The sequence below is a fragment of the Alnus glutinosa genome, chromosome 6 (genome assembly GCF_958979055.1).
Source record: "Alnus glutinosa chromosome 6, dhAlnGlut1.1, whole genome shotgun sequence".
In the NCBI taxonomy this organism is placed as follows: Eukaryota; Viridiplantae; Streptophyta; class Magnoliopsida; order Fagales; family Betulaceae; genus Alnus; species Alnus glutinosa.
Window position 1 is genome coordinate 14909012 of NC_084891.1, and position 23302 is coordinate 14932313.

At 38.8% G+C, this 23302-nt stretch overlaps 1 protein-coding gene across 3 annotated transcripts; it reads left to right on the top strand.

The window, feature by feature from the left end:
- The first annotated feature begins 353 nt into the window (after positions 1 to 353).
- Positions 354 to 23297, top strand: LOC133870140 (probable transcriptional regulatory protein At2g25830). Of its 3 annotated transcripts, XR_009900642.1 has the most exons (8): positions 354 to 605; positions 695 to 867; positions 1339 to 1400; positions 2187 to 2343; positions 2507 to 2784; positions 15801 to 15921; positions 16357 to 16588; positions 22805 to 23297. XR_009900642.1 is itself a non-coding variant. In XM_062307197.1 (7 exons), the coding sequence occupies exons 1-7, from the start codon at positions 509 to 511 to the stop codon at positions 22827 to 22829; spliced, it is 909 nt and encodes a 302-aa protein (XP_062163181.1). In that variant the 5' UTR covers positions 354 to 508; the 3' UTR covers positions 22830 to 23290. The 3 variants fall into 3 exon arrangements, 2 of the variants coding, with proteins under 2 accessions (XP_062163181.1, XP_062163180.1); XM_062307197.1 differs by lacking the exon at positions 16357 to 16588 and having other exon boundaries at positions 22809 to 23290; XM_062307196.1 differs by lacking the exon at positions 16357 to 16588 and having other exon boundaries at positions 357 to 605; positions 22805 to 23270.
- The last annotated feature ends 5 nt before the right edge of the window (positions 23298 to 23302 follow it).

Sequence of the window (23302 nt, forward strand, 5' to 3'; positions counted from 1 at the left end):
GAAAAACTTTGCAGAAAAACAAGAAGGCACGTACCACCCTCGGAGATAAGGAGACAACCCTGAGGAAAAATAAGGTAGGGAGAAAACCTAAAATTCAATATTGGTGTGAGAATTGTTATATTCCGCTGCGCAAACATGTTTTTGCAATTATTATTCCCAACAGGAAGTTTGTTGGAATAGATTTTTTAAGAGTTTTCCTTACCTTTAAGGGCGGGCAATGATCTATTTATTTTATTCGAAACGGATAATATTCATTTTATAGTTAAAATTTAAAATTATTATATTATTTAATATTTTTTTAAAATATATTGACATTGACATAATGTACGCGGTCCGCTTTCATCACAAAATAGATACCATGAGACGCATTCCCCGCGGGCCGCGGCCAAACATTGCGCGAGCCAAGTAATTAATCTGGCAAATCTCCACATTCTAATTTCTAGCCCTGCTTGCGCTGATTGGAATTTGGAGCCGTAAAAGAAGAATACCGCATGATAAAAACAAAGATATGGGTTCGTCATCGTCATTCAGAGCATTTGGCGCTATTCTTCACAGGTTCTCTCATGGGTTCTCCTCCAAATGCCCCAACTCGTTTGGTCTCCAAAGTAAAAACCACTCTCTCTGAATTTCTCAGTCTCTTCAAAGTTGAAGTGATAGCAGCGCTCACCTGTATGTATATGTATTTGTGATTCAGGAAATGTTTTGCTAAGCATAAATTTATCATCCTCATCAACAGTATCAAAGTTTTGCCCATCGTATTTGTGTGAAAACAAGAAGTACAGTAGGCGTTATCTTCAAGTGAGAAAGATATGGACATTCTCTCCTGTCTGTATGGGCAGGCGTTCCTCCAAAATCGCTGGCAGAAAGGTCCTCTCTCTTTCAGTTTGTGCTTTTCCTTGCTTTCCTAACAGAAAATGAACTTTTACATTGCTTTAAAGTATTAGCATTTTGAGGAAAAATACTAATACGACCACTGATTGTCGTGTCTCTTTGAATTAGTTTGAGGACTTAACTTATTAATGTTTTGCTTGTTTGTGCTGTGACTCGCAACGTGCCTGTTGAAGGTGTATTTACGAGTTGCAATTCTACTTGAACGCTATACGTTTGATGAAATACCTAAATATATTTCAGGAGAGATTACTTCAATCTTAATATGGGTCATTTTTCTCTTTCAATTTTCAGTTCTTTTTTTTTTTTTTTTAATTTTTTTTTCCAACCTTTTTTCTACTTGAACTCCTTGTGTGTGATGCAAGGTTTTTATCAATCATGAATCTGGAAAGTCAGGAAGACTTTTTTGTGGCCTTCGACTTTATCTTTCTAAATGTGATTTAAATGCAGGGGGCGCAAGATGCGAAAAAGGCAAAGCTATATTCAAGGATTGGAAAGGAAGTCGTATCTGCGTAAGTTACTCCATTTTTAGTTAACTTTTTCTTGAATTCATAGTTTGAAAGTAAATTAAAAAAGAAGGTATAGAACATTGCTCCTACCAATTACCTACTAGCAGAAGTTTCTTCACTGTGGGTTCTGCTTGGTAGTATTCTCTGTTTTTGAGGGATATTAGCTAGGGGTGGGCAAAATATCCAACTACCGCTATTAACCGCCACCGAACCACCATCGACCGCCTACTGACTCTACCTACTTATTTCGGTTCGGTAGTTGGTATAGATTTTTATTCTGAAAGTCAGTTTGGTTCAGTAGTCGGTATAGGTGAATTTTTTATTTTATTTTATTTTAACCGAATTGACTTCTAATCGACCGAACCGAACCGAACCGACAATATAGAGTAAGGAATAACCAACTTTTAACCGATTCTAAGGAATCGACAGAGGAATCTTCAAAGGTTAACTGATTTTTAACCGATTTAACCGACCACTTTTTAACCGATTTTACCGATTTAACCGAAAATATCGAAATTAAAAGTTGTTGAAATAAAGTTGGTGAATTAACCGACTTACCTGACTTTGTCAGTTAACCGAACTGATACCCACCCCTAAATTATTAGCATGAAACTGCAATGAAGTTTTTTAGCTGCCCTATTTTTGGTTAGGTTTTTTCATGACCGTTGTCTTTACTTTGATGTACATTGAGTTATTTATTTAGTTTTCTATGGGTCATACCTATAATATTAAGTCAGTGCTATAGTTACTACTGAGGGACTAAAATGGCCATATTTTTCGCTGATCCAGTGTAAAGAAATGGGGTCCAAATCCAATATCAAATACGGCTTTGGCTGCTATACTAGAGAAAGCCAAAGAGCTTGATGTGCCAAAGGAAATTCTGGACCGCAATATTAAGAAAGCTTCTGAGAAGGGACAAGAGGCGTACATTGAGAAAATCTACGAGGTTGGTATATACATTATCTATCATTTTATCCCAGGGATGCTATGATGTTCAAATTGTTTAGAGTTAGTTTGTCAAGGATTGACACTTCAATTATTTTACTTCATATTGATACATCTGGATGACTTTATTTGGGTCTTGAAAAAGGCTTCTTTATTATTTTAAGGTATATGGTTATGGTGGAGCTAGTATGGTAGTTGAGGTCTCAACAGATAAGATAAATCGGTCTGTAGCAGCTGTTAGAGAGGTAGTGAAGGACTATGGGGGAAAGATGGCAGATCCAGGATCCGTAATGTTCAAGTTCAGACGTGTCCGGGTTGTAAATGTAAAGGTCACAAATGTTGACAAAGACCAGCTCCTTGCCATTGCTTTAGATGCTGGTGCTGAGGATGTTATTGAACCTCCAATATATGAAGATGATACCGAAGTAGATAGGTTGGAAAGGTAACACTCCACTTTTCTCCAGAGAGATTATGTTTCTGATCTTTAATTGTCATGTTTAAACTCTAGGTTTCATGACCTTGTTTCTAAGGGTATTATAGTTTGACAAGAGTAGAGCATTAGAGTTGACAAATGCAAAAAGTTAGATTAGACAGTGATTCAGGGTGGGAACTATCTGATAACTAATGCAGTAACGTTTGTAAGGTAAATGAATATGCAAGAAAAAGATGCGAACTTTGCCCTAATTTTGTTGATTTGTACGCAGATACTAGAAGAGAAACCCTTTCAAACCTGTTAATTAACTTTAGAATGTCAGGATTGAAGGCATCAACTCATTTTGATTCCTTAGGAATGCCAAGAGTTAGAAAACAAAGAGAAAACTCTCTTTCAAAAATTAATGAACTGTTTTTGCTTGATGGCTACATATTATTAAATATTGGAAACTCTAAATAAAATCTTACATAGAGGAAAATGCAAAATAACCACTCATACTCCTGGTGATTACACGCTATTAGATAAGAAAACCCTAAACAAAGCTTCAATAATGTAAATTACGAAAGAAACCGACTTAAAATTTACCAATATGATGCGTCATTCTAACTGTATCTTTCTCAAGAGTTTTCATATCTGTTATGTTTTAATGTTATTCGAATGGGCATCAAACTGTATCCATAAAAAGAGCTCAAAATGCTTTGTTCAAATTGCATATGAAATGGCATTTGAACTAGATCCATCTCAGGTAGGTCAGAGAGCATTTGTTTGAAGCATGTGGGAAATGTGTTCGAACAGTTTGGCATAGAGGCCTCCATTTGAATTGGAGTTTGAGTGTTCTTTGAACGGCATCAGTCAACTACTTTGTTTTAGCTTCTTTTGCCCATGGGAAGGCATGTAGTCTTGCGTGATACAATATACATTATCCTCCCTTGTCTCAAGAAAACTTATCCTCGAGTTTGAAGTGTCATCCTCCAAATAGTAGTCATGTCTTTGGCATGAGTTGGTTGGATCGATGAATTGGTGGGAGATGTCGTGGTGTATTGGTGGGATTTTCGTTCAGGCGATTGAAGACAATCACAAGCAATGTTGGATTTTTGTTCAGGGTCTCAGATATTCCGTTGGTAGGGGGGAATTTTACTTGGTCTAATAATCGAGATTTTGAGTCATGGTCTATAATTGATAGATTCTTCCTATCTCTGGAGTGGGGAAAATATTTTTCGGATGTTTCTCAAAGACACCTTCCTAGAATATTGTTTGATTACTTTTTGTTGATGTTGGATTGTGGTGTGGGGAGTAGGGGCAGTAGATATTTTAAGCTTGAGAATGTGGCTACAATCAAAGGGTTTTGTAGAGCAAGTAAAGACTTGGTAGGGTTCCTATTATTTTGAGGGTTCTCCTAGTTATGTGTTAGCACATAAATTGAAAACGTTGAAAACGGATTTGAAGAAATGAATGAGGTCTTTGGTAATGTAGGGAAGTGGAAGAAGGAGATGGTTGAGGGTCTTTGTAAGCTTGATATGATCGCAAAAGAATGGTCGTTAATTGAAGATGAAAGGTTGAAGAAAGAAGATATTTTTTGAGAGTTGGAGAGGTGTATTATTCTTGAAGAAGTGAGTTGGAGATAGAAGTCAAGGTTCCTTTGGTTGAGAGAGGGAGATAATAATGCTAAATTTTTCCATTGTTTGGCAAAATTTGCATGGAAGAAATAACTTAGTGGAGTCCCTAGTGGTTAATGGGAATATGACGTGTGATTACTTAGAAATAAAGGAACATATTGTCAACTTTTATAAATAGTTGTATTCTGAACAATATTTATGTGGAGACTAAAGTTGGTCAATGTTTGATTCCTTTCAATTGACGTGGAGGAAAAAAATTAGATGGAAAGAGAATTTGAGGATAGTGAGTGTTGGAGGTGGTGTGAAATTTCAATGGAGATATGGCTCCAGGACCTCATGGGTTTTCTATATATATATATTTTCCAGAAGTGTTGGAAGGTATTAAAAGAGGACATTATGGCAGTTTTCAAGGAGTTTCATAGTCGAGGAAAGTTTGAGAAGAGCTTCAATTCTACTTTTATGTCTCTTATTTCGAAGAAAGCTGGGGCGATGGAAATCTAGGATTTCCGTCCCATTAGATTAGTGGGTGGTTTGTACAAATTTATTTCCTAAGTCCAAGCAAACAAGTTGAAATCATTATTGGGAAAGATTGTCTCAAGTTCTCAGAATGCATTTATCAAAGGTAGACAAAATTTTGGATTATGTCTTGGTGGCGAATGAATGTTTGGATTGTCCGATTCGATCTAGGGAACCGGGAGTATTGTGTAAATTGGATTTGGAGAAGGCCTATGATCATGTCAACTGGGAGTTTCTGTTTGTAGAAGAGATGTGGCTTTGGGGAGAGATGGCGAGTTTGGATAGATCATTGTATATCTACGGTGCGGTTTTTCCATTCTCAGTAATGGATCTCCATCTGGTTTCTTTAGTAGTTTGTGTGGATTTAGATAGGGAGATTCGTTGTCTCCTTTATTGTTTGTGGTTGTTATGAATGCATTACATAGGATGATGTTTGCTACTATGGACAGTGGACTCTTATTTGGATTTTTTTGGTGGGATCGAGGAATCACAAGGAAATGATAGTGTCGCATCTGTTGTTTGCAAATGATACGTTGATCTTTTGTGAGTCTAATTGTGAACAACTTCGTAACTTGCGATGTCTATTCTTATATTTTTAAGCAGTGTTGGGGTTGAAGATAAACTTGTCAAAGTCAAAGATTGCTTCTGTAGGCGATGAGGGTGATGTAGAAGGTTTGGCTAGCATTCTTGGGTGTAGAGTGGCTTCGTCGCCGATGAAGTATTTGGGTCTTTGTTTGGGAGCTCCTTACAAGGCTTCTACTATTTGGATGACATTATTGAGAACATGGAACATCGGTTGGTGGGTTGGAAGAGGCTTTATCTATCAAAGGGAGGCAGATACACTTTGATAAAAAGCTCTCTTTCTAATTTACTAGCATAATATTTCTCCCCTTTCTCTGTTCCAATAGGAGTGGCTAATTGACTGGAAAAACTTTAAATGAGCTTTCTTTTGGGGGCTGGGGAGGGTTTATTGGCGATAAGTTTAAGTTTCATCTAGTCTAGTGGTCAAAAATATATTCTTCGATAATTTCAGGGGGCTTGGGGGTGAAAAATCAGTTTAACCGAGTCCTTTTGGGTAAGTGGGTGTGGCGTTATGCTATGGCGAGGGTGGCTCCGTGAAGATCAGTGGTGGACAATAAATATGATGGTTTGAGGAGAGGTTGGCGTTCTAAGGTGTGGGAGTGTGGAAATGTATGAGGAGGTGGTGGGAAGGCTTTTCTAAATTTGTGAGGTATGAGGTGGGAGATGGATCTATAGTGCAGTTTTGGCATGAATAATGGTGTGGGAAGCAGCCTTTGAAGTTCTATTTTCTGGAATTATTCACTATTGTTCATTGTAAGGGTGCGTGTGTGGTGGATCATATGCAGCTCTGGAATGGAAACATTCATTGGAATATTTTCTTTACAAGAGCAATGCATGATTAGGAGTGGTCTCTACTTTCTTTGAGGAGTTGTATCCTCAAAGAGTAAGGCAAAGAGGTGAGGATAAAATTTGCGAGATTCCTTCTAAAAGGAAATCGTTTGAAGTAAAGTCTTACTATCCTGTGTTATCTACTTCAGTAAGTTCCCCTATTCCTTGAAGGAGTACTTGGAAAGTTAAGGCTCCCTCGAGAGGCGTTCTTTGTGTGGACAACGACTTTAGGAAAAAATCTTAACTTTGGATAATTTACGAAAGAGGAATGTTATTGTTGTAGATTGATGCTATCTGTGTAAGAAAAGTGGGGAGTCTATTATCACCTCCTTCATTGTACGGTTGCAAGAGAATTATGAAGTTTGCTTTTCTATTTGTTTGGTGTTGCATAGGTTATGCCTTGATGGTGAGAGAGTTGGTGAGTTGGAGGGGACAATTGGGACACCGTATTGCTTTGGAAATGTTGAGGTTGGCTTCTTTGTATTTAATGTGGTGTATTTGGTGAGAGTGAACGCAAAGAGATTTGAAGATTAGATGTTAGAGTTGAAGAAGTGTTGTTCCAATCCCTTTCTACATGGATAGTAGCACTTAATAATTTGCCTGTTTCTAATTTCTTTGAGATTTTGGAGTTTTGTTTTTCCTTTTCTATATTTTAGGGTTCTCTTGTACACTTTTTGTGTACTAGGATTGTGCCCTTTTGCACTTTTAATGAATTTGAATTACTTATCAAAAATAGATTTTGCCACTCATGTGGTTTTTAAACAGTGCTCTAGACGGTCTCTTCCTAAGGGTTTCTAGGTTTCTTTTGTTTGAATGGTGTTCAAATAGATACCAACAGTCCTCATCTAGAGAGTTTAGAATGCTTTATTGGAGTCGCATGCCAAATGAGATTCAAAGTAGATCCATCCCAAGGAGGATAGGAAGCAACGTTTGAAATGCAGGGGGAACACATTCGAATGATCTTGCAGAGAGGCCTTCATTCAAAATGGTGTTGGAACGCTCTTCAAATGACATCAGTCAGTTACATTATTTCAGCTTCTTTCTCCTATGAGAAGACATTTAATCTTCCACGATATGATCTATATTAAACAACAATATCATTTATGAGTTTAATGTAAATGTAAAGTCTAAGGGATTTAAAAAATGAGATGTCATGTGAAAAGTTACTAAAGAAACCAGAGGGGGGTCCATTTATAAAAATTGAGAATCACATAGTAGAAATACAAAATGCTATCCATTCTCTCCATTTCTCCCCAAACCGCTTCTTTTTAACAAATACAACAAAAACTCCCAATTCACATGATCATATGCTTTCTCTAAATCCAATTTGCACAAGAAGCTAGGAACCCTTGATTCGATTTGACTGTCAATACACTCATTTGCAACCAAAACTGAATCTAGAATTTGTCTCCCCCTGATAACCGCATTTTGCGAATTTGAGATGATTTTCTCCAGCACTTGTTTCAATCAGTTTGCTAGTACCTTATATATAATTTTATACGCACCACCCACTAAACTTATTGGACAAAATTCCTTAATATCCACGACACCAACTCTCTTTGAGATAAGAGAAATGATAGTAGTGTTAATACTCTTGTCAAATCTCCCTCCCTTTACCATGAAACTCCCTGAATACTGCCATAATATCCTCTTTAAGGACCTCCCAACATGTTTGAAAGAAACCCAAAGAAAACCCATCAAGACCTGGAGCCTTATCACCATTCAGTGTTTTAACCACCTCAAATACCTCACTCACTCTCCTCAAAATCTATTTTCAACCAAGAGCCCTCCTCTTTACCAAATACAGTTCACTTCTATTTGGAGTGGCTTTGTTACCGTTGAAATACTTGGGTCCCCTTTTGGGTGCTCCATACAAGTCCACTTTTATTTGGAGCTGCATTTTAGAAAAAATGGAAAGGCAGTTGGTTGGTTGGATGAGGCTCTATTTATCAATGGGAGGTACGTTTACCAAAAGTACTTTGTTCAATTTGCCAGTTACTATTTGTCTTTGTTTCCCATTCCTATTGGTGTTGCTAATAGGTTTGAGAAATTTCAGCGAGATTTTTTATGGGGAGCTATCAATAAAGAGTTTAAGTTCCATTTAGTCAATTGGTCTATGATCTGTTCATTGAAGCAAACTGGTAGTTCGAGGGTAAGAAATTTGATCAAGTTTAATAAAGTTTTGTTGGGTAAGTGGTTATGGCGCTTCATCATGGAGAGGGAGGCTTGTGGAAATTGGTGGTAGAAGCAAAATATTATAGTATGAGTGGAGTATGGTGCACTTAAGAGGTAGAGGGGCCCTTTGGAGTTGGAGTGTGGAAACATATTAGGAGGGGTTGATGAGTTTTTTCCAAATTTGTCAGATATGAAATGGGAGATGGAACTAAGATTAGGTTCTTGCATGATATATGGTGTGGAGATCAACCACTGAAGGAATCCTTTTTGAAGTTGTTTACTATTGCTTGTTGTAAGGAGGCGTGGGTTGCAAATAATATGCAGTTCTTTAATGGTAATATTCAGTGGAATTTATCTTTTACAAGATCTGTACAGGATTGGGATGTTGATTTGGTTATTGCATTCTTTGATTTGTTGTATTCCCATAGTTTGAGACAAGGTGGTGAGGATTGCATTTGGTGGATCCCTTCAAAGAGGAGGAAGTTTGTAGTAAAGTCGTTTTGTCATGAGTTTCGCTACTTTGTGGGGTTCATCTTTTACTTAGAAGAGTATTTGAAGAGTCAATGTCTTTTTGAAAGTGAGTTTATTTGTGTGGACGGTGGCTCTTGGAATGATTTTGACCTTGGATAATATGAGGTTGAGAAGGGTAATAGTAGTGGGAATGGTGTTGTATGTGTAAAAGGAGTGGAGAATCTTTGTGAAGTGGCTAGAGAATTTTGTTGTGATTTTTTGTCTTTTCGGTGTAGAATGGGTCATGTCTAGAGGGGTGATTGAGTTGTTAGATTGTTGGCAAGGGCAATTCGGTAGTCGTTCAATTGTTGCTGCTTAATGTGCAGTTTTTGGAGAGAGGATTGCAAGGTGTTTTAAAGATCGTGAGAGGCCGATGGAAAAGCTCGAGAATATCTTGGTCAATTCACTTTATATATGGAGGTCGTCTAATATTTACCGTTTTTCTAACTTTTCTGAATCTGTGGATTTTTGTGCTTTTAATCTTTAATGGGGGTTATCTCTTGTATATGTGTATTAGGGTTGCGACCTTCTGCGCTCATTAATTATATGTATTACTTATAAAAAACAGTCTTGTAAGGAGCCTGTTTAAGTTTTCTTTTTCTTCCTTTTCTTAGAAGAATTCGAAGGGGGTATTTTCTTCCTATATTTCTGGTTCTCTCTATGAGCTTAGATTTTGTGTCCAAACAGTATTTTCATTTTCTACATAACTCTCCTGCTATTTAAATGAAACCTAAAATGTACCTGAGCCTTTACCACCATGAATCTGGAAAAGAATGTTTATTTATATTCAAATATTTGTTCAAGGCTTTCTTGAGTTGAGTAACAAATGTTTTTAGAAAAAGCGTTCAAGATAGTGGTTGATTTAAATGCCTCGAAGCTTTACCTTATAGGCTCATGCTCCAAAATGTGAGATGTAGATGTCTTATCTGATGCATGTTGGCAGCTGAGATTTGTAACCACAAATGTTCCATATTGCACAACAAACTAGGAGAGATGTCGTCGTGGGGGAGGGCTAACAGCCCCTTGTTGCTGGGACCCAATACTCATGAAGCAATACCTGATTCAAAGGCAGCCCTGAAGCCAGCAGAAGCAGCAGTGGCTCCACACGACGGGAGTTTATACCCAGGGTGCAGCCCTTGAGAATTGCTAAAATGCTAGAAAGTTCTGCTATTCAAAGGAAGAGACTTTCTTTCCAGAGACTTCGGCAAACACTGATAATATATCTCGTCTTGGTGGGATAGAATTCCTTGACTGCCTTAAAAGGCAAGTTTTGATCTTTCAACTAGTTCAAGTAAGTTTGGAAGTCTAGGAATTTGGTTTGTTTTTTGAGTAGGTGTTGAAGGGCTGGTTAACTTTATCAATACTACTGTCTCCAACTATTCCTATAGCGTGGTTGAGTAGATAACTTTGATAACGACTCTTATAAGATAAAGTGAAGCGTCTATTTGAGTAGATTAGTTGGTATACTGTTATGTACCTAGGGTATATAACACGGGCATTATTGGAATTATATTTATACCTTCTTTAATAGAATAATTAGGTTCGGTTCTTAAATAAGGTAAGAGTGTATTGTCTTTAGGAAAGAATAATAGATTATTATTATTAGGAAAATAAGGAGTTTTGCTCATAAAGCACTATCTCCAATAGGAAAGAAATAAGAGAATTAATTATTGTCTCTTGGAAAGAATAATAAGGAGTCTTGCTCATAAAGCAATATCTCCAATAGGAAGGAAATAAGAGAATTAATGACCCCATTAGGTTTAGTAATATTTATGTAATATTTATTTATTTATCGTTTCCATATTTTCAGATTTGTAACCCTATAAATAGGGTATTGAAGAATGAAATAAAAAAAAGAAGAAAATTATTATAATTCAGCTCTTGTAGTTGATTAGGAGTTTTTTAGGGTTTCTCGAATAATCCTAACTTTAGGAGGTCCAGTGATGCAATCAAATAATAAAAAGGAACAAAAGAAAAGATATGGGCTACTTCGAGAGAGCCGTGATCTCCAATGGCTACTTCGAGAGAGCCTTGATCTCCAAAACAACCAATAAGGTCTATGTTTGATTATAATTCAGCATGTTTATTCATTGAGTAGGGTTACACTTAAATAGATGACGGCTAGGTCATAAGACTTAACCATTAGGTCTAGCCGTCATAACACACTGCAGGAAAATAAATTAAGAATGGAAAATATATTCCTTATTTAGCTAAGACACTTAGGGAAAGAAAATATGGAGAAGTATTCTACTCCTTATTTAGCTAGAGGCTTCTTATTATGCTAGAGGCGGCTGGGGTTAATGCAGCTACAGTGCTACATCAGCCCTAACTTTATGAACGTATCATCCCTCTCCCCTAACATCTTCCTTGTCCCCAAGGAAGAATTCTGGTTTTGCAAAAATCAGCCCCTGGTCTTCCTTCTTCTCATTCTGTTTCAGTTCTGTTTTTGTAAAAATTATTCCATGCTCTTCCAACCCGTGCTTCCTCTCTTCTTCTTTCTTCTTCACATTCTGCTGCAGCACCCCCATGATATTTTCAGCCCCTTCTGGACTAGCTGCTACAAGAATACCAGCAACTCCTTCCTTGACAACACGACCATCCGGGCTTGAAATATCCCCAGAAAATTCAGGTGACATCGTGACGTCCTCGGTAGGCTTGATATTGATTATATGGGGCATAAAATTCGTACCAACAGAACCTGCGTTGGACTCTCCTGTTATGGGCAAGGATTGGCTTGTCGGAGAGGTGCGTGGTGGAGAAAAGCTTTCCATTCTTTTCCTGATCTCCTCCATCCGTTTGCTGGCTTCTTCTTTGTACGCGAGGAATTCTTCTCCTTCTCCTGCCCGTAACCGCCTACGCCCGTTCTCCACTGCGTCACGTCGGTCCCTGGCGGACAGCATCTCAAATACCTCGGTCATTCGGGCTGTCAAGGCCTGCACCGCTTGCTCCAAGCTGCCCATGCGTCCTTCCATAACTTGCTGTTCGTGTTGCTGGGTGAATGAACGCATGGCTGGTCTTGCTTCCACCGCAAAATCCAAGTAGGCCTTGTTCTTGTTGCGGGAACGACCTATGGTGATAAACTGGAATTTTTTCTCAAAAAAAAAAAAAAAAAAATTTTCTGGTTTCTAGTGAGGGAAACCGGGCCTCAAGGTTTATCAATGCGGTTAACGAGAGGAACCCCGGCTCTGATACCACTTGATGCAATCAAATAATAAAAAGGAACAAAAGAAAAGATATGGGCTACTTCGAGAGAGCCGTGATCTCCAATAGCTACTTCGAGAGAGCCTTGATCTCCAAAACAACCAATAAGGTCTATGTTTGATTATAATTCAGCATGTTTATTCATTGAGTAGGGTTACACTTAAATAGATGACGGCTAGGTCATAAGACTTAACCATTAGGTCTAGCCGTCATAACACACTGCAGGAAAATAAATTAAGAATGGAAAATATATTCCTTATTTAGCTAAGACACTTAGGGAAAGAAAATATGGAGAAGTATTCTACTCCTTATTTAGCTAGAGGCTTCTTATTATGCTAGAGGCGGCTAGGGTTAATGCAGCTACAGTGCCACATCAGCCCTAACTTTATGAACGTATCATCCAGGGTACCTCGAATACTGTACTATCCCACGCACTTCCCCATCCAAATTATACACCAATCATCCCCCGTTATGGAAGACCGTAACAACTTGGTATCAAAGCCTCGTTTCGACATGGCAGAGAAGGATATGAAGGCGCTCCCAGATCGGATGGAACGGATGGTCAAAAGAATGGAGGAGTTGTTGGCTGCCTATGGCATCAAGCTCCAGCCAACCCATGCAGAAGACCCATCTTGCCCAGAAGTCACTCGTGCAGAAGAGCAAACCACAAAAGAAACTTCACCATCACCCTTACTAAATCTACCCCAAAAACAACCCACAAAAGAAAACCCAGCCCCACCATCCTGCAAGGACCCAAAACCCAACTCCACACAAAAGACAACCCCACTAACCGTACCCACCGTCGCAGAACCCCAAAACAGGCCCCAACCACGTTTGTTAGCCGCACCATCGCCCATAACACACAACGCCATCAACCCACATAACATTTCATCACCACCCCTACCCAAAATCCCAGCCAAAACCCAGCAAAACGACATCTTTTGGCCAAAACCGAAAAGTCAACCCCCCTCACCACCTCCAAAAATTCCACCAAGCTCAACCATCAACAAGCCACTCCATCACCCACAGTACCAACCCCTGAAATCCCACAGCCCAGCCACCCTTTCCCTGATTTCCTCAACCCATCATTCCCCATACCTCAAGATCACCCATGGTCAACCACAACCCAAAACGACCAAACCAAAAAAACAGCCCCCATCGTTGAAACCCAATCTCTTTCACACTGATTGGTCCAGAAGAAGGAAACGGGCAAGGTTCAAATCAAGAAATTTCATGGAGAGAAGAAAACCCCTTGCAGTGTCTAAGTTCGGCATGAACGGGTTGGGCCGTGGGAAGAAAGACACGGGCTTGGGCAAAAGGGGACCGAAGAAGAAGAGGCAGGTGTGGCGGGCCAACATCCGGGGCTTCAAGTTCAAGGTGTCGGCAATTCGGTCTTCAGCAAGGAAGAGGCTCGGGAAGAAGACATGGCCGTGGCTAAGAGTGGCGGGCACAGGCCAGCGGTAGGGAGCAGGGCTTGGGAGGATGGGTAGCGATCCAGAGGGTCCGACGGAGCGCGGTTCTCCTCCGGATGGCATTTCAAGTCACCGGCGGCCACCCAGCCGCCCGCCAGACGGTGATTATGCAAAGGGGGGCGATTTCGGCGTAAACCACGGCAGCCCGGAATTTTCCATCGAGCGCAGGGGCGAGCCTCCACGCGATTTTGTGACGGATGCAGAGATACCGGCCGATGATTGACAATTTCCGGTGAGCGAGGTGGACAGAGGAGGCCGTTCGAGGTCTGTTGCTGGAGGAAAATTGAGGCGAGTTTCGTCAGGACTTGCAGTGGAGGGAAATATTCGGCCCCATCTGTTTACCCTTAAGGTGAAGAGTGAAGAGGAAAGAAATCAGGGACTCAAGGGTGCAAACCGGGGCTCGGGTGGCTTGAAAAAATGGAGTATTATGCCACAATTTTTTTTTTCCAGAGCTACCCTCCACGTCAGCAACAATTGCAACATATTTTAGGACCTTGAGGATAAGGTCTATTTGAAGAGGGTAGGAGTGTTACGTACCTAGGGTATATAACACGGGCATTATTGGAATTATATTTATACCTTCTTTAATAGAATAATTAGGTTAGGTTCTTAAATAAGGTAAGAGTGTATTGTCTTTAGGAAAGAATAATAGATTATTATTATTAGGAAATTAAGGAGTTTTGCTCATAAAGCAATATCTCCAATAGGAAAGAAATAAGAGAATTAATTATTGTCTCTTGGAAAGAATAATAAGGAGTCTTGCTCATAAAGCAATATCTCCAATAGGAAGGAAATAAGAGAATTAATGACCCCATTAGGTTTAGTAATATTTATGTAATATTTATTTATTTATCGTTTCCATATTTTTAGATTTGTAACCCTATAAATAGGGTATTGAAGAATGAAATAAAAAAAAGAAGAAAATTATTATAATTCAGCTCTTGTAGTTGATTAGGAGTTTTTTAGGGTTTCTCGAATAATCCTAACTTTAGGAGGTCCAGGGTACCTCGAATACCGTACTATCCCACGCACTTCCCCATCCAAATTATACACCAATCATCCCCCGTTACGGAAGACCGTAACATATACATACTGCTAAATTTAATGAATGACGAATTAAGAAGATTGTTCTGTGTTTCGCATGGTGGCAATTGAACTAAAAGTTCTATTGTGGGTCGCTTTTGTTTGTGTTTGTTGAGAGCATGGGCATAAATTCCTGGAACTTTTTAAGTTACATGTAGATGGTGCTCTAAGCTCCATGTTTTCACTGAAATTTAGCGAAAAAACAAGCAGGGATGTTTACGACACTAGGAGTGGTGCTAACAAGTAGAATGTTCAATTACCTAACTGTGTAGGGATTTAAAAAATGGAGTGGCCCTTCTTGTAAAAAATATGCAGCTATGCCAATATAATAAAATCTTTCATCATTTTCTTGAAATCCTGTAAAAGCTTTGTTTTTTTCAGTTGCTGCAACTGTGTTCCATGTCTTATAGGTTTCTTTCAATGAAAATGATAGCTAGCTAGTGTCATTGGATGAGGTGGGTATAGTTTGTGATCTTGCAGTAGGCATGCTATGCTATTGAAGCAGCTGTACTATCTGAAGAGTGAGAACATTAGGAACCCTCCTGTTTTTCGTAAGAGGATTTTTTGAATATAATCATGTTTGCTATGGAGAAAGTATAAAATTTGTTCTGCTGTGATCTGTAACATGAGCTCTATAGAAGTATTTACAGAATCTTGCTATGATTTATGGAAATTTGTGACGGAGAGGTACTGTATACAGCAAGGAAAAGGGAGTGCAAGGGTTCCTCTACTGTTCAGGTATTAGGGCATGTCATAGTGAGGCCTGCTTTCTGTGGTTCTTCATGTATATTTAGTACTGGGAGAACTAGAAAAAGGGTGTAGTGAAATTCTCGTGTTTTTTTTTTTTTTTTTTTTTTTTTTTTTTAAATTTTTTATATATATCTGCTTGTGGGATAGTAGATGCATTCGTAATATAATGTTTTAAAACGTTATAGTTTTTTCTCTTTTTTTTTCCCCCTCATAATAAACTATGCAACTCTTAACTTTTTTTTCTTTTTTTTCTTTTTTTTTTTTTTTTTTTTTTTTTTTTTTTAAATGGAAGCTATTATAAAATTGTAAGTTCATCAGAGAACTACACGGCAATACTATCAAAACTACGTGAGGAAGGGATACATTTTGAGCCTGATAATGGTTCTGAGCTGCTTCCACTAACTGCTATTGAGGTATGTCTCTTTGCAGATATGCCTCCTCCCTTGATATTTTCTTAAAAATTCGTAGTCCTTGAGGAAAAGGAAAATAATTAGCTACAATTTTTTTTCTGTTTTATCTTTATTATTTCTACTCTGGGAATTTTGCTTTTTTTAAGAATACGCTGCAGTACATATCTTGAATATTTTGTTATGCAAGGACTTGTGTGTATAGATGACACCACAGCCACTGTATTTTATGCCTCATGCTGTCATGTTGGATTGCCCCCATTTCTCTCTCTGGTATTTGGTGACGGTGAAACATCTAAGAGTTGAAAGAAAAGAAGAAAAATTGGAAGAAGAAGAAGAGGAGGAAAATACTGTCTTATTTCCTTGATGATTCTACCATACCTTTACATGATTTTAAATAGAAGAGTAATACAATCTAACATGGAAATATAATTATTGCAGATTACAGTGAGAAATAATGGGAATAAATTTGGGAATTAAATCAGATTAGGGAGAATCATATCAGCTTCATATCAAAAGTTTCATTCTTCAACACTCTCCCTCAAGATGAGACGAAGATGTCTCGCATGCCCAACTTGCACAAGGCTAAATGAAGAAAACTATTGGCGCTCTCTTTGTTAGAATATTCGCAAGTTGCTCTCATGTCTACACATAAAGTGTACAAATCAATCACGTACGCAATTTTTTCTTAATAAAATGTCTTATCAATTTCATTGAGTTTAGTTTGATCATGCTGAACTGGATTATAAGCATCACAACATTATTGTCGTAGTATAATCTCATAGACTTATAAAAAATAAATCTCAGGATCCTTATAATCATATCCAAGTTCGTTCAGTAGAATCTTCAACCATAATAATTCACATATCCCATGGGCCATGACTTGAAATTCAGCTTGTGCACTAGATTTAGTAACCGTTGCTGTTTCTTACTATGCCAGGTAACTAGATTTTCTCCCGCAAATCTCCAGTATCGCAAAGTAGATCCTCGATCTGGGACTGACCCAACCCAATTTGTATGTGTATAAGCTTCTATTCTCAGGTGATTATGTCAGGCAAACAACAACCATTTACTCGGTGAAGATTTCAAATATTGAAGTTAGGAGTGGGCGTAACCCGTCCAAACCCGTATAACTGCCCCGCCCTGGTAAATGCGGATCTATCCTTTAGTAAAAGTCATGCGGGCTAGTTTTTGCTCAAACCGCATGGACCGGACCGGATTACGGAATTGAAATTTATTAACCGCATGGACCCACCCCACCCCGAGATTGGTAAGCCTCTAATCCATGCGTTTTTTCCCCAAAGGCCAAAACCCGAAGTCCCTAACACATTAAACCAGAGACGTGAGATGGCGCAGGCCGTTCAGCGCCTCATACGGTTCAGCAGTTCTATATCTATTGTTGAAGGAAGACGAAGAGTCGAAGATGGTCGTGTGCTAACTCAAGCGTGCTGGTGGTATAATTCCAAGAAGGTAGCAATCATCAATTGTAGCACGAGAGGTGTGCTTCTCAAGAATCTCAAGAGTCAAGATAGGCATGTAGATGGGAAGGATCTAGAATGGCAGCTGGCATCCACTTCAAGTGTAGCGAATGTGGGTGATAAAATATTGGGATATGGTCCATGACTTTATGTGTTTTACTTGAAATATTGTGGACCAGGACCACTTACGTCTCATTTACAGCTTGCGTTTTATGTTATGTCCTATGCGTTCGGGTTTGAAATCAAATGGGTTCTTCATCACTCTTCAGAAATTCCACCTTCAGCCCTCAATCTGTGCCTCAACCCCTCTGTACTGAAGAAATCTTAACTTTTCAACTTCCATCCTAGCCGTCGTTTGAAGTATAATTTGCTCTCTCTCTCTCTCTCTCTCTCTCTCTCTCTCTCTCTCTCTCTCACGAAATGGCTTGATGAAAACTGAAATAAAAAAATACTACCTCACCCCGTGATACCTGATACCTATAAAGAATTGGAATAATTATTCCATTCCACTCTTGTTCATTCCCAGTAATAACTATTTATTTTCCTAATGGAATACCTATTCCGCGTACCAAACAAGGCCTAAATTGTGGGTTGCGGATCACGGGTTTCAAACCTGTGACTTGCGGGTCTGGGTCTGGGAAAACTGCGAAAATTGGCCTGATTCAACCTATGCCCACCCCTAGTCAAAGTATTCTGTAAACTGCTTCTATTTGAGACTTCCGAGGTGAATGTATAAGCTAGCTCATTACACTGACTTCATAGGCAAGTGTGCAACAAATATACTAACCTACCAACTAATCATTGATATATGCCTTTATCCACTAGAGAACTCTCATCACTCTCTCCTAACTTTTTATTTTGCCCTACTGAATTTTGAACAACCTTATAATCGAGCATCCTTGTTTCCTTGAGTAGATCAATAACATATTTTTGTTTGGAGAGGAAGATACCATGTCTTGATTTGGCTACCTCAATAACTATAAAATATTTTAAATTCCCAAGCGTTTTATCTCAAATTAACTGGCCATATATTTTTCCAACCTTTGTATTTCCATATTATCTTTTGCGATCGACATGATATCGTCTACATAAGCAATTAAAGCAGTTACCTTTCCTTGTGAGGAATGTTTGATGAACAGTGTATGATTTGCCTGACTTTGTTTATAGCCGAATCTCTACAAAGCTTGGAAAAATCTCTCAAACCAAGCCCTAGGAGTTTGTTTAAGCCCATATAGGGCCTTCTTTAATTTACAGACTTTACGCTTAGCTAAGGAGAATTGAGGACCAGGAAGAAGTTTCATGTATACTTCTTTTAAATCTTCATGAAGGAATGCATTTTTCATATCAAGCTACTGAAGTGGCCAATCTAAGTTTGCTACCAATGAAAGTAAGACTCGAATAGAATTCATATTTACTACGGGGGTAAATGTCTCCTCGTAGTCTATCCCATAAGTTTTAGTTAAGCCTTTTGCAACCAATTTGACATCTTTCCACTGACCCCTTAACCTCATGGTTTACTTTAAACACCCATTTGCATCCAATCGCCTTATCATTAACATCAAAACATTGTAACTTTTTTCACTTTTTATATCACAACAACAATTTTTTATTACTATTTAAATAAAAAACCCTACTACAATACAATTTATTTATTTATTTTTTTCACTTTTCCATATTAGTTCTTTCTACTTTATATCACATCAATCAATTCTTACTACCACTCAAAAAAAAAAATTTCCCCTCAAATATTGAGGGGAAGGAGTCGCCAAACAAGGTCATGGGTTACTTGAGTTAGGGTTTGATGCCTGGCATGTTTGTGAGGAAGTGGTCTTTGTTTTTTAGTGTTTGGAGTAAATTCTCAACTCCTCCACTAGTGGCTCACACGGCTTATCAGCAGGTACAGATGGCACATCGACAAGTGGCTCTTTAGCAGATGGCGACTGATATTCATGTTCTAGTAGAGTAGCAGTTATAGGAAAAGGACTCACAAGCAGAAGTTCACTTCTATTCTCTTCTTATTGAGAAGTCTAGGAAGAGGAAAAATAAGGTTGTGATTCAAAGAAAGTGACATCAATTGACACAAAACACAATGTTTTTTTTTTTTCGGCTGAGGGTGATAACACTTATAACCATTTTAGGTAGGTGAGTTGTAACGTCCAAGAAAATAAATACAGATAAAATGATAATGTGATACTAATAAAATATATAAGATGCTCTTTTAAAATACTTGAAGATGAAGTACAGCAGTGATTGGGAAATATGAGATCAAACGGAGCGAAAACGAAATCAAAAGCAGTTAGAAAATTTTAGAACAGACCATTCCAGTTGAAGCCCGTTCAACCAAATATCGACAATACGTGGCAACAAGAGGAAAAAGCATAGGAAAATAAAAGTCAAACGACTGCGTTCGAATGGAGAATGTGACATTTGAAGGGAATGTCACCATGTGGCATTATCTAATAGCTTGGTGTTAGGTGATCATTGGTCTAAAGCAAATCATGTGCCGAAAAGACTGATTCGACACATGCATTTAATGCTTGTAAGTCGGTGCCGTTTGAACTCCCATCGACCAAAGGGAATTTCCACGTGTCAGTCAGTGTGTTGTGAGGCGTGGCAATGGCAGGGCTTAGATATTTTTGGTGCTAACTCATCGCCGTTCGAACACCTATTGACCAACACTGCACTTCAAAAAATGTGTATAAATAAACCCACAAAACTTGTAGAAGCACACGAACTCCATTTCTATCATTTTAAATGTGCGAAAGGCTTAGAGGAGTGGGTTTTGAGTGGCGAAGCCCTACCAGAGTGAGAATTCGTGGTGCGAATAATGAGGTGCTCGTTAAGAAGAGTTTGTGAGGTACAAATTTACACTCCTCTTTGTCCATTCATTTTAATCGTTGAAAGTATCGTTATAATGCCCATTTAACACTTATTCTTAAGAATGATTAAGAATAGGTCATGCATTCGAGCCCTTACTCCATATTAGCGCACAACATACTCCTAGTGTGATTCAATCTCTTAAGAATCCTAGTGAGTGTGCTGATAGACTCCCGGTTGATCAAATCTCCTAGTGAGTATTGATAACACAACCGGTTGATAAGGATACGATTATCTAGAGGAGATTTACTTGTAATTAGATTTCTATCTAAGAGTTTGTGTTAGATTAGAATACTATAAGCCAAGGCTTATCGTGTAAGCTATACTACCTTGTATATTCTATATATAATTCAATATACGCTCACTAAATGAGCAAGCTTGAAAGCCAATATACTCTGAAATTGTACATGGTATCAGAGCACCTATAGACTCACGTCTCCAGGATTTTTTTTCCTATCATCATTATGTCTGAATCCCCGGATTCCTCCTCCAAGTCTACTTCATCCAACGTCCTCTTCACCGTCCCAAATATGAACCATACCTTGAATATCAAGCTGTCTAACAACAACTTTCCTAGCTGGCGAACTCAGATTTTGGCCTTTGTTAAAGCCAATGATGTGTATGGCTTCCTGGATGGTACAACTCCACCTCCAGCCCAGACCATCCTGAATACTAGCACTGCTCCGGGTGCCCCTGCCACCATGGCTAATCCCGACTTCGTTCTCTGGTGTCAATGTGACCAGATGCTGCTCAGCGTGTTGATCTGCACGCTCACTGAACCGTTAGTAGTTCATGCCGTTAGCTCAGCCACTGCTCATCAACTTTGGACGACCCTTGTCTCCATGTTTGCTTCCCAAGCACGTTCACGGGTTATGCTGATTCACTATCGCCTTGCCACAGCCAAGAAAGGTAGCTCTTCCATCACAGAGTACTTTCAATCCTTTAAAGCCATGTGTGATAATCTTGCTGCTGCTGGACAGCAACTCAATGACTTTGAAAGCACCTCCTACCTTCTTGCTGGTCTCGGATCTGAGTATGATCCCTTTGTCACATCCATCACCACTCGGTTGGATCCTCTCTCCTTAGATGATATTTATGGTCATCTACTTGCTCACGAGATGAGGATAGAGCACAATCTTTCCCCTACTGAGGTTTCCCCTCCAATGGCTAATATTTCTACTCGGGCTCCCATGAATCGTGGGAGAGGATATCGTGGTCGAGGTCGCACCACGTATAGAGGCAGAGGCCCGTCTTCTGGTGGCCGAGGCAGAGGTCATTATTTCTCCCAAGACCCTGCTGCTCCTTCTCGGCTTGTACACTCCACAATTTACTCCCAATTTTAGTTAAATATTCCATGTGTTGATATAAATCACCATTCTTAGGGGAGATGATTCTTGGCATGTGTTGGTGAAAGTTGAAGCGTGAGGATTCATAGTGTTCTTGATTTTGTCGGAGTTTTTGTAGCTTTTTTCGATGGGTTATTTGGGTTATTTTTACATTGAAACAAAGTCATACGAGATTCGGTTTCGAGTTGGGAATGGTGGGGTGTTGGACTAGTTGAGAGGAGTAGAGGGATTTTTCTAGTGGTGGTTATGGTCATACAGAGCGTAGTCTGGTTGCTTAAAATGGAGGAATTGATCCACAAAGATAATTTGAAGGAGTTCTGTAGGACTGGTAGAGATGGATATACAACGTTTGTATTGCATAAGTGACAGAACAACCATGAGAAGTTTTTGGAACTCAGAATATGATAGTGGAGGGGGGCACAGTTTCATAATTATAGTGGAGGGTCAAGAAGGTAGTGGATGGGGACAATGCATCTCGCAGTTGAGGCGGATGGTGAAGCATGCTAAACAGATAAGTAATGTCGGCGCGAAGAACGGTTCTATTCAGGGGCAGCTGCGGACGGTGGAGCAAGGGCGGTGGACGTTTGCGGCAGTGGTGTTAGGGAAAGGGCTTGTCAAAGAAAGAGAGGATTCGAGCAAGGGTATTATGGGAAAGAATGACAAACGGCCATTTGAGGTAATGGACAGTTTTGGAAAGGAGGCAAAATTTGTGCTTGGAGATTGTGTTGCTCAAGTGAAGTCTTGTGTTTGCAGATTCAGCTTCTCTCTACACCATGTTACATTGAAGAAGAAAGGAGAATACTGTCTTATTTCTGTGATGACTACCATATTATTACATTAGTTTAAATACAAGAGTAATACAATAAAAAAATGGAACTATAATTCACTCAAAGAGAACAAGAAAAAAAAGGAAATATAATTATTGCAGATTACAATGGGAAATAAAGGAATAAAATCAGATTGGGGAGAATCATATCAGCTGCATATCAGAAGTTTCCTTCTTTAACCCTAAATTATTGTAACACTGCAGCCTGAAAGTAAAATTATAACTTCACTGTTATGAGCATGCTTCCACCATGTCTGTGGCTTTGCTTTCCAATATTATTGTGAAGAATAAATTATATGTTATTGTTTTTTGTAGTGACTGTTTTAAATATCTCCTATCGAAAGTAACTTGTTGGGTTTTAGGTAGATGACGAGGCTATGGAGTTAAACAAGGAACTGATGAGCAAGTTACTTGAACTTGATGATGTTGATGCCGTTTATACAGACCAGCAGTGACTAAATTTACATCTCTACAATTGGTGCGGCTAGACAGTAGTTGTCACTTCAGGTTCGTCTATAAAACAACGTTCCCTTGCTCAGATGACGTGGCATTTTTGGAGGTGGGTTTGACGCTTTTTCTGTCACAGCTTGGTTATATTGCATCCGGAAGAACAGTGAATACTAAAAATATTTATTTATGAAGGACAATTCATAAGATTATTTCCCTCCAATAAACTAGTATAAGGATTAATACTATTATTTCCCTTCAAAATATAGACAAAAAAATAAAAAATAAAAAATAAAAGAAGGAAAAGATCAGGAGTGATTGTGTGGCTATCCCCTCCCTTTAGGTTGTGTAGCCACATCTGTCTCGTTGGAGAGACCAACTCTATTTTTAATTTTATTTTTTATAAGGAAATT